This window comes from Wasmannia auropunctata, unplaced genomic scaffold (genome assembly GCF_000956235.1).
Source record: "Wasmannia auropunctata unplaced genomic scaffold, wasmannia.A_1.0 LD335963.1, whole genome shotgun sequence".
NCBI classification, from domain to species: Eukaryota; Metazoa; Arthropoda; class Insecta; order Hymenoptera; family Formicidae; genus Wasmannia; species Wasmannia auropunctata.
Window position 1 is genome coordinate 463,393 of NW_012026927.1, and position 11,200 is coordinate 474,592.

General features: G+C 25.1%; 3 protein-coding genes across 3 annotated transcripts in view; all 3 read left to right on the top strand.

Annotated features, from left to right (window-relative positions):
* LOC105455026 overlaps positions 1-584 on the top strand; it is a 2,996-nt gene extending 2,412 nt beyond the window's left edge. The window contains exons 5-7 of the mRNA XM_011698064.1: positions 129-245; positions 327-417; positions 567-584. Of these exons, the coding sequence (XP_011696366.1) occupies positions 129-245; positions 327-417; positions 567-584 (226 nt within the window). The remainder of the gene's footprint in view (positions 1-128; positions 246-326; positions 418-566) is intronic.
* A 528-nt stretch (positions 585-1,112) lies between these two features.
* LOC105455027 (odorant receptor 49b-like) lies at positions 1,113-1,738 on the top strand. The gene is made up of 3 exons (XM_011698065.1): positions 1,113-1,215; positions 1,416-1,548; positions 1,685-1,738. Exons 1-3 carry the CDS (start codon positions 1,136-1,138, stop codon positions 1,736-1,738), a joined length of 267 nt encoding a protein of 88 aa, XP_011696367.1. The 5' UTR covers positions 1,113-1,135.
* A 5,574-nt stretch (positions 1,739-7,312) lies between these two features.
* Positions 7,313-8,059, top strand: LOC105455028. Its single transcript, XM_011698066.1, has 3 exons — positions 7,313-7,446; positions 7,636-7,768; positions 7,906-8,059. The coding sequence occupies exons 1-3, from the start codon at positions 7,313-7,315 to the stop codon at positions 7,954-7,956; spliced, it is 318 nt and encodes a 105-aa protein (XP_011696368.1). The 3' UTR covers positions 7,957-8,059.
* The last annotated feature ends 3,141 nt before the right edge of the window (positions 8,060-11,200 follow it).

Genomic DNA, 11,200 nt, shown 5'->3' on the forward strand with positions numbered 1-11,200 from the left:
GGGGAGAGGGAGGGAGAGTCTATATTTAGTACTATTTCATTAAAATAAATATAGCTTTTTATTTTTTTTAATTGTTAATTATTTTTCATATTTATATGTATAATTGTTAGTAATTTAATTATTTACAGTTACCGTATTGAGACAGCAATACAAATTTATATATCAAAAAATATTAACATGCAAAACGAGATTCTGACTTATGAAGGTATAATTCGTGCTGTAGATATTCATCGAAAAGCTATGGCGTTGGTATATACATACACATATGTACTAATTATGTTACATATTCTATAATATACAAGTAATACATATATTTGTTTTTAAAGATTTTCCACATATCTAATAACCAGATTTGAAAAATCATTTATGATTTTAATAGCGTGTGGAGTGTTAATTTTAGCCTTTAGTATTTTTCGAGTAAGTTTTCTTTTTTATTAATAAATCCCTATTTAACAATTTGAGTACTTTTTCATATCAATAATATTATTGTCTTTTTATTAACAACTTCGATATATTAAAAGTTATAGTAAGAATATTGATTAAAAACATATACCTTTCAAATGCAGATTTCAAATATTAAATAAGAAACACATAAAACAAAAAAGAAATATTACTTTTTTTATGACAGACATTCATAAATCTTATTTAGAAAACTTTAATAGTTGGAAAGCAAGACTGTGCAATTTCAATATTTATTTAGAAAATAATTATGTTAAAATTTAAATTAAAGAATATTATAATAGCAAAGATATTGTAAGACATTGAAAAGTTATTATATAGTTATGTTAATTAAATTTTATAGTTTTTTATTTTTGAAAATATTTGTAGTTTATTACATTAATTTACTTATACTACTATTGATAGTATTTACCATTACTATTATAGTATAGATTAGAATAGTAAAACTATAGAATAGTAATAGAATAGTAAAACTATTATCAATAAACTATTGATAATTACTATTGATAAAATTTTGTAACAAATTCTATCACAAATTATATGCATATATTATATATTATGCGATATACTATACTTCTTTCTCAGAAATTGATTTCACATTCTTGGTTAGATTTTTCAGATTTTATTATTTGCATATAATCCTGAGGAACTTATGTTTAATGTTGCATTTGCATTTATGTGTTTTCTGTACATGTTCGTAGCTAATTTAGTCGGACAACAAATTATTGATTATAATAATCATGTATTTATCACTGCGTAAGTAATATATTTACTTTACGTTGTATACATATTTGCACAAACACGAATTAAATTATTAACACAAAAACGAAAAATAATTTAGTAAATATTAATACAATGCAATGTATAGATATACATACAAATGTATATATAACATAATAATTGCATGTAAATATTCAGATTCTTTTTTATTTCTTATATATTGCTATTACTTTCAGATACAAAGTTCGGTGGTACATAACGCCTGTATATGTACAAAAATTAATACTGTTTCTATTATTAAGAGGCAATAAGAGTTTTGGTTTAAGTGTCGGTGGATTGTTCATAGCATCCATAGAATGCTTTGCTACGGTACAAAATATTTTATATATACTGTTTTATGTACCAACATATAAACATTTTTAAATTTTGTATTTCTAATTTATTAAAGTTGTATTTGCATCGTAAAAATTAACGATAAAGTAAAAAAAGAAATGTTTTCTTACAGCTAACCAATGCATCCATATCTTATTTTACTATCATGTATTCAACGCGATCATAACAATATAATATATCAATTAATATTATGGTGATTAAGTTAATGAAAGACTCTATTTAATATACCTCACATAAAAAATAAAAACTACGTGTTACAAAAGATACACAGAAAAATGAGAAATAGACAAAGAGAATTTACACACATATATATATATATATATTGTATATATAGCGTTACATAATTTTATTATTGTGCAATAGTAATATACTTTAAAAGCATTTTTGTTCCAACAGTTTATATGTAATATAGGAGTACCCATATTGAAATGAAACATATGGCACCGTTTACAATGGTAATAACATGTTTGCTTAAGTTTCACCTTAGGATGCAGACAACGTTCTTTAAAAAAACAACATGTGTTAAATTGCTTTCAATGTTGAATCAATTATTTATTTAATCGGCAATTTCCCGACAAAAGTATTGAATTACAATAATTTTTATTTTACTGTTATTTCACGCCGTTTCAGTTAGGCTAATTATGGAGTTACAGAACTTTAAAATTTGTATTAAAAGAAAATATCAATAATATTTAATTTAGTCGACCAACCAAATGTGATAATGACCAAAATGATTATTAAATAAAAAATAGAAAATGTATAAATTATATGTTACATATATACATATATTTATCTATTTTAATTTATACATTATAATATACATGTATATATATCTATTTATATTAAAAGTGAATACATGTGCTTCAGAATTTATGTAGTGAACGAGATATTTTTGAAGAATTCTTACTGTTATAAATCGTATATGTACATACATATGAATATGATACATATAGATATAAAGTACGTGAGCAAGAGCTACTAAGACATGACTAATATGCATGCACAATTTTTACCTTTGAATTTTTCTCGAGAATGGTATACATACTATGAGAAAGAAACATCTGTTAAATTTCTTTCGGCTGTTGAATCGATTACTAAATTGGTAACTATGTCTCGACGTTATAGTGTTAAATTGCAGGTATACAGATCGAATAGCGATATTTCACGTTTTATACACACAGTTAGGCTAAATTATTACGGGAACTAACTCAAATTGTAAAACATTAAAATTAATAGAAGGAACTAAGAAATATTTAATCGACCAACCAAATGTGGTAGGGATAAGTGAAGCTTCGTGTGCTTTGTCCCCATCATAAGTATTCTAGAGCTGGCTGAAGGATGACCATGGATAAGTATTTCAGTCTAAATCGAACTCTTCTGTTGATGGTTGGTTTGTGGCCTTACAAAAGATCAAAATGTGCTCGACTTCAGTATATTTGTATTTTTAGTGTTTTTACAAGTGGTATTGTATTTCAAGTATGTGTATCAATATTCTAATTGCCTCGCAATATACATTGCGGACATATATTGAATTTATTAAATTAATTTATGCTAATGGGTTTTTTTCCGATCCCATCTTGCAATTTATATTTTTTAAATTTGAATAACAATTAAATGATACGCAATTAAAAATGGAAGATATTATTTTAGAAGTGCAACTAAGTATAATAAAGAAATTTTTTTCATAAACTACATATAAAATTATTTGACAGTATTTCCTTTTTTAATTTTTCTTTAGAATGTTACTATTTATAGCTTACATCATTCGTAACTTCAAAATGTACTGTAGATGTTATCATTAAAGTTTTGTCTACTACAGTCGGTTTAATTATTATAGCGATAAAATACATCTCATATCTTGTTAACATTGGACCAGTAAGTTTATTGTTTACGTATTTATTTATAATAATAACGGATAAATGTATTTGATAAAGTATTAAATATCTTATATATATATTTTTAATTTTACTAATTAATTAGAAGTACACAAGTGGTTTAACTTATTAAAATAACAGGTAAAATATCTAATAGAATATCTTCAATATGTTCATAATAATTTGAAAGACCATAATGAAATCATTATTATAGAAAAATACGGAAGCAAAGCAAGACGTTTTACGACAGCACTTACAAGTAAGTGAATTTATTTAAGAAAATCCTATTTATAAATATTATACTTATATTTAAAATATAAAGGAAGGAAGACTAAATAAGTTTATTAGTAAGATCTTTTGAAAGAGATTAATTTATAAGTTAGATTAGTATTTTAAATTAAATACTTTAAGCATTATAGTAATGAGAAACTTTCGTAACAATTAAATTATTATTTTAAATTTTTAAAAAACATTTTTGCTTTATATTTGTACGTTCTAAATCATATAATTATAATACTATAAAACAGTAAATTAATATTTACAATTTTATAATTAATTTATATAGTTATAATCTTTATGCATTTACTATAAAACAATGCACAAAGGATTTTTCTCTAGCTAAAATTTAAAAATAATTTATAAATCGCCAAAGTTAATAAATAAAAAGGCAGTAAGATAAAAGAGAAACTACATTTGGAAAGTTATCATTCATTTATATCAACTGAAAAAATTTATATAGCACTAATATAAATAACATATAGTAAAATTAAGGGGGTATTCTAGTGTAATTGGTCAAAAAATCGATTTTTTTGCATATTTTTATAGTTTAGGGTCTTGAAAATGTGTCTCTAAAATATTAAGATGAAATTCGTCAAATTGATCGAGTTATAGAGGTTTAAAGACGTAGCCCCCGCGCGCGTCCATACGGCACGTCGCCCGTGATTTCCATGCAGTAGACGAATTTTTTGCGTGTCAGGTAGTATTTCTTTACGTAGCCAAATGATGCTGTATATAGCTGAGAAAGGTATCTTATACGGCCCTGGTATAACTAACTAAGGGTAAGTTACTGAAATTATTCATTATCCACCTTATAAACGCATGAGAAACTTTAAAAGCGTTTTTCTCGAATTGACATTTTTCAAATCGGGCGTGTATTTTTCTTACAAACTACTGGGCCGATCGACTTGCGCTTTTGCATGCATATAATGTACATATTAAGCTATCGTTTGAACCTCCAACTTTTTGATCTCTGGAAAATTACTATTTTTTCGGACCGTGAAATTTAAATATTTTTTATCAAAAATCGAACTATTTTTTTTTAAGCATCGCCATTTTGTCAATTGTTTCTCAAATGATTTACTAGAGGTTCAAATGTTAACCACATTTGTAAGAAATAAAATAAAAAAAAATTCGTTTATTTGATATGACGGCCGCAATCACTATGCTCGATAGAAGAGGAATTTCAAAACATGACCTGCACGTTCATTTGTGCCGTGTATAATTCTCAATAAAAAGCATTTAAAAAATTTGAGATGTTACTTCAAAATATGTATAAATGTAATAACAAAACATTACATCTATAGGTTTAACCATTTTTATAAAATTAATTCTCACAAATCACCTTAAAAACGGACATTCACACTAGAATACCCCCTTAAAAATTCTGAATTATACCTATTAAAAACTTTATACAATTTATATAATTACTTATTTACAACGTTATTTAGTGCTTTTAGCTAGCCACGCACTTGTCCATATGATTTTGCAATTATTGCCAGAATTATGTTACATTATCTTATCTATAAATGGATCTCGTCAACGTCGTTTAAGCATTATGACTGAATATTTTATCGATCAAGAAAAATATTTTTATGTACTGTTATGGCATGGGTACATATTTTATTACTTGGGATTATTTATTTTATTAGCAACAGCAACATCACTTAATGCATACCTTACATATGCCTGCGGAATGTTTAAAATTGCTAGGTAATGCATATATATAACGCATTAAATGTAATAAACAAGAAATAAAATTTCTAATTACATATATTTATATTTGATTATATACTGTTTTTACCAAATAAAGTATGATATACATAACTGTATCCTAAAATTATTTTGTTATATATTACTTCAATTTTTATCCAACTTCGAGAATACTTATCTCATAATATTATTACATGAATTATTACATAACTATAATATTTACATTTATCTACAGTTATCGAATCGATAATGCAATGAAAATTTATATATCACAAAATATTCTGCAGAAAGAGAATTTGCTTTATAAGGGCGTAGTTTGTGCTATAGATATTCAACGAAAAGCTATAATGTTGGTATCTATTTTATAAAAGTAATGCATTAACACATAATATTTCTTAATTATTATATTTTTATATTAAATTTTATATTTGTAGGTATTCCGAATATTTAATATCTACATTTGAGGTGACGTTCATGTTTTTAATAGCACTCGGGGTGCTTACTTTGAGCCTCAATATTTTCCGAGTAAGACTAGTTTGTCATTTTTAATCTAATAAAATGTTAGGAGATGCATTCAAGTTGTAAGGTCTACTCTTTTTCGGGAATGGAAGCAAATGGAAACGTGGATTACGTTTTAAAAGACAATTGCATTTATTAGGAATAAATGAAAAAAATGATAACATTCGGTTCGTAAAACGCTCGTAGCACCAGTTGATATTGAGAGCGAATATATAGATATAAAAAGACAATGTTTCTAGAACATCGTTCGTTGTCCTCCCTTGCGTGAGACAACGCCCATCAATATTCATCGTCAGTTGAGTGAAACATACGGGGAAAGTGTCATGAACGTGAAAAAAATGCGTTTGTAAATACGACAGAAGGCCGAAGCTCGTTCATACACAATGTTCGATTTCAATGTCTACAACCCTTTTAACATCACTCTGCCACGAGCGTTCTGATCGGTAATTTTTTTCACTCAAAATCTGGCCTCTGACTTTTAAAATATCAAAGTAAACGAATTGATTAAATCCTTTCGTTACAAAATGTAAGAAGGTCTAGGTTCGAATTTTGACTGGGATGATATTTTTCGCAATAAATTCTTTACAGATATTTAAAGATGCTTATTATCAATTATTAAATTAATTGTTAATTTAATTCGTGATATTATGATTCTTCAGTTTGGGCGTTTTAAGACCGACAAATAATTACGAGTATAATCAGTGCGCAGTACTATTAATTGTATAATATATATAAATTTACGCAAAAATATTATTAGGCACTAAAATTCATTGTAATCTAATAGACTCATATTATGTTTTAAAATGTCATTTATATTTATACCAGATCCTATTCCTCCCTTCTGAAAAAATTAGACGATATTACAACTAACTTGAATGAACACCGTAATTAATGTTGATTTCTATTTTTATACATATATTAATTAATTGTTCTGCAGGTCTGTAATTTTTTATCTTTCTATAAATATACACTACATAAATATAATTCTTAAATATTTCATATAAATATTTTAAATAAAATTTTATGTTGTAGTATCATTTACATAAAATTTATAATTTTTAACGTAGAATTAAGTATTATATGAAATATATAGCAATTGCTTAACTTTAAAAGCATTCGTGTAAGAATATTTTTGTTGCTTAACTTAACATTTTTAAAGAATTTTTGTTTATAAGCAAGCTATTTTATAGATTTTTTAAATTCAGAGATTTTGGAATGTTTGATAATTTAATATGTTAATTTAAAAAATCTAGATATCTTTGATTGTTCTTATCTTAATTGCATTTTTTAAATAGTTGCACGGTAATTTATTTAAATTGATTACAATACAAAAATTCGCGTGTTAGGTTTTTCAGATTATGTCATCGGGATATAATGTTGAAGAATTTTCGATGCCTTATTTATCATCAATTACTTGTCTTTTATACATGTTCTTATCCAACCTTATTGGCCAAAATGTTACAGATCACTATAATCACGTATTTGATACAACGTAAGAAACATTTTCTTATTTTATAATTATATTATTTTATAAATTTTAGTATAATAAAAATAGCAATAAAAAATATTTTTATTTATTGACATAGTACACAAAACCATATATACATACATATAATATACCATTACACACTCGTAAATACATACTTTCTCTTTCATATTATTAACTTATTGTTATATTTAGGTACAAAGTTCATTGGTATTTAGCTCCATTACATATACAAAAGCTAATACTGTTTCTAATGCAAAGAGGCAACAAATCTTTTGGTCTGAATGTGGGTGGACTTTTCGTAGCATCTTTAGAGTGTTTTGCTACGGTGCGGAATATTTCTTTCATATGTTTATGATGATATAATTCATAAGAATATTACGTTTGTTTCTTCTCTCTTTTCTCTTATTACTCTGCTTTTTTCTCTCAAAAAAATAAAATAAAAATAAATATGATTTGTTGCAGTTGGCAAATACATCTATCTCTTATTTTATCGTCATGTATTCAATGCGATAATGAAAAAGTAAAACGTATTAATTGACCATAGTGATAAACTTATAATTAGTGAAGAAAATGCAATATAATACATTATATGTAAGAAACATTGCGTCTTGTATAGTAAATATATGTAAATTAGATAGCAAAATAATAAAATAAGAGGTTTTATAATGATTTTTGTTCTAAAGAAATATACATATGTTAATTGTAATTATGTTCCGCACAATTCAATATTACACATTTACAAAATATGCGATGAGTAAGCTATATAATAATTTTGTTGTATACATTTAATGTTATATCTTCTTTCTTCATTAACAGTACTTCCAATGTTTTAAAAACTTTAATCCAACGTCTATAAATTTTGTTCAATTTTTTTATTTACTTACTGAATCTTAAAAACTTTTATTATTTTTGCTTTTACTAAATCCCTTCATTTTCTTACTTAAGTTGTTAAATACATATGTTTTGATTTTTATATAATAGAAGTCAGAAAACTACCGAAAAAAAACAAAAATATGAAGCAAAGCTATTTATTTTACAAAGATATGGTATCATAAATAATTTTTATATGCTTTATAGGATTAATATATTATATGCTTTACAGGACATAATTTTGTAAAAAATCATATTGTAAAAAAATCATTTTGTAAAAATATCATATTTTTAGAGCATTTCTATTCTGAAGAATGTCAAACTTACGTTTGTAACTTACGACTTCATTGAGGATACAAACAAGAATGCGCCACTGCATAAAAAAACGGTTAAATGCGCTTGCTTTCACTTTCATACTTCTCTCGTGGATGATATTCTGTGAGAAAGAAGCATCTGTTGAATACCGTTTGGCGATGAATCGATTATTTAATAGCGACCGCACTTTGATGCTATAGTCTTAAATTGAATTTTTCAATTTCACAGAGGTATTTTGTATCATCTTATGTTGCGATTAGACTAAATTATAAAAATTACATCTTGAATTATGTAAATATTTTTGATAGAAAAGAAAACGTATAGAAAAAATATAGATAGATTAAGCAACAATGCAAAGCACACCTTTGTTGCTTTCAACCGTTATACGCATTTTAGTGCTAGCAGAGAGATGGTCAGTATCGTGGATAAATATTTCAGTCTTAACCGGATTATTTTACGAATAGTTGGCCTATGGCCTTATCAAAAATCGAAGCTTTCCCGAATCCAATTATTTTGTTGCTTTGGTATTGTTGAATCTTTTATTATATGTCAGGTATGTCGACTAATCGTATTCTAATCGTATTAATGTATTTATTATAAAGAATGTGCAATGTAGAATTATTTGACATTTTCTTTTTAAATTAAAGATAATATTTTCTTGATAAAAATATACATACGTGGTATGATAATTAAATTATTGAATCTAAAATCACTTTATGTTAAACTCTAGAGCTGCAGATTATATTATAAAAGTACAATATTATAAAATATTATAAAAGTAAAATCTTGTCTTGCATGGATAATTTATTTATATTAAAGTAAATTTGTTTTTAAATTTATGATTAATTTTGATTAAATAATAGTTATCAAATACTTATTATAAATTCAGTTTGTAATTATACAGAATCATTAATAAATAGGTAATAGTTTATAAAAGATAATAATTTATTTGTTTCTATTAATGAAAATGGATTGTATATCTTTACTATATTATTTATACCAGTCATTGAGATATTTTTTACTTTTACATTTGACAATATTATATAATGTTATTACATATTATAGAAAAATTTTATATTTTATAATGATTGTAAATATATTTTATAAAACATTTCAATACTTATATTGTTATATTAGTTAATGTGTGTGTATTTATATCAGTAAAAAATATGTAAAAAATATTATTATATATTAACGTATGTTATTATTGTATACATATTTTCAATATCAATAATTTCTAACACATTGTTAATAAATAAGATATTATTTTCAAATAATTTATTCTTGCATAATATAAAAGTAAAATGATAGATTATTGCTAAAAGAAATATAAATAGCGTGAATTGTTTTAATTACTCAACTCCAAGCAATCCAACTTTTTCATAATTCTATTACATAATATATTAATGTGTAAGACTGGAATTTAAAATACTCTGTTAAAAGATAATGACATACATGTTTCTAACATTATCAAAAAATTATTACAGTTTACAACATTTTTTACTTCAAAATGTACTGTAGACCACATTATAAGAATCTTATCTTTAGTGATTGGTGTCATTGGCACAGCTATAAATTATCACTTGTTTTGCATTAACTGTGACACAGTAAGTTGATTATTTGTTATATCTGAATAAATATGTGCATAATTTAATTCTGCAATTGTTATAACTTTGTTTAATTTCACATTGGTAAAAACAATCTAAGTTACGCAAGTAACATAAGAACTTAACTTACACTGATAAAAAAAACACTATTTTTTTCTCTCCGAAGTGTGTTACGAAGATTCGAAGTGCGACACTTCTCAAAGATTTTTTTGCGCTGCAAACACAATGCCATTTGCAAAATTTGCTTAACACGTCAGAATTTTAAGTAAATTGACATAAAAGTTATCGTTATTTACGGCCAAACTGAAACTGATTTTTAAATAAACACAACGGCAACTGAAAATATAATATAAGAGCTTTCAAACAAACTTTAGTTTATGACCGTATGACCTATTTTCATTAAGTTTTCATTAAGTAGGGCTATTTAATTTTTAGACATTTTATAAAATTTACAAAAAATGTAAATACGTACTTATGCATGACGTGTATGTGTGCATGTATGTGTGTGTTTTACACAGAGCAAAATTATTTATTCTAAAGCGTTTCTCAACTTTTATTTCTGTTTATATGTTTATGTTCAAGATGTGTTTATTATAAAGTCTAAAATTCGAACAGTCATAACTTGATAAGAAAGGTCGTCCAATCATAAACTAAAGTTCATTTGAAAGTTCTTGAATTATACTTTCAGATGCCATTGGGTTTATTTAAAGATCAGTTTTGCCGCAAATAAATATTAAAAACGCCATTTTTTGTTATTTTCATTCAAAACTTAAAATCCTAACGTACTAGACAAATTCTGTCAACGGCATCGTGTCCAACGCGAAAAAATATTTAGGAAATATATTATCGTACTTTGGAGAGAATTTTGCTGTGTAACACAGTGTTATTAAAACAAATAGGTAAAATATTTAATGGAACAACTTCAGCATACCTATGATGAATTAAAAGACAACGAAATTGCTATC

Bases quoted from the DNA above. Each gene is read 5' to 3' on its own strand.
- LOC105455027 (XM_011698065.1), top strand. From the start codon at position 1,136: ATGTGTTTTCTGTACATGTTCGTAGCTAATTTAGTCGGACAACAAATT. The intron at 1,216-1,415 runs GTAAGTAATATA...TATTACTTTCAG, and splicing joins AATCATGTATTTATCACTGC to ATACAAAGTTCGGTGGTACA. The intron at 1,549-1,684 runs GTACAAAATATT...GTTTTCTTACAG, and splicing joins CCATAGAATGCTTTGCTACG to CTAACCAATGCATCCATATC.
- LOC105455028 (XM_011698066.1), top strand. From the start codon at position 7,313: ATGTCATCGGGATATAATGTTGAAGAATTTTCGATGCCTTATTTATCA. The intron at 7,447-7,635 runs GTAAGAAACATT...TGTTATATTTAG, and splicing joins AATCACGTATTTGATACAAC to GTACAAAGTTCATTGGTATT. The intron at 7,769-7,905 runs GTGCGGAATATT...GATTTGTTGCAG, and splicing joins CTTTAGAGTGTTTTGCTACG to TTGGCAAATACATCTATCTC.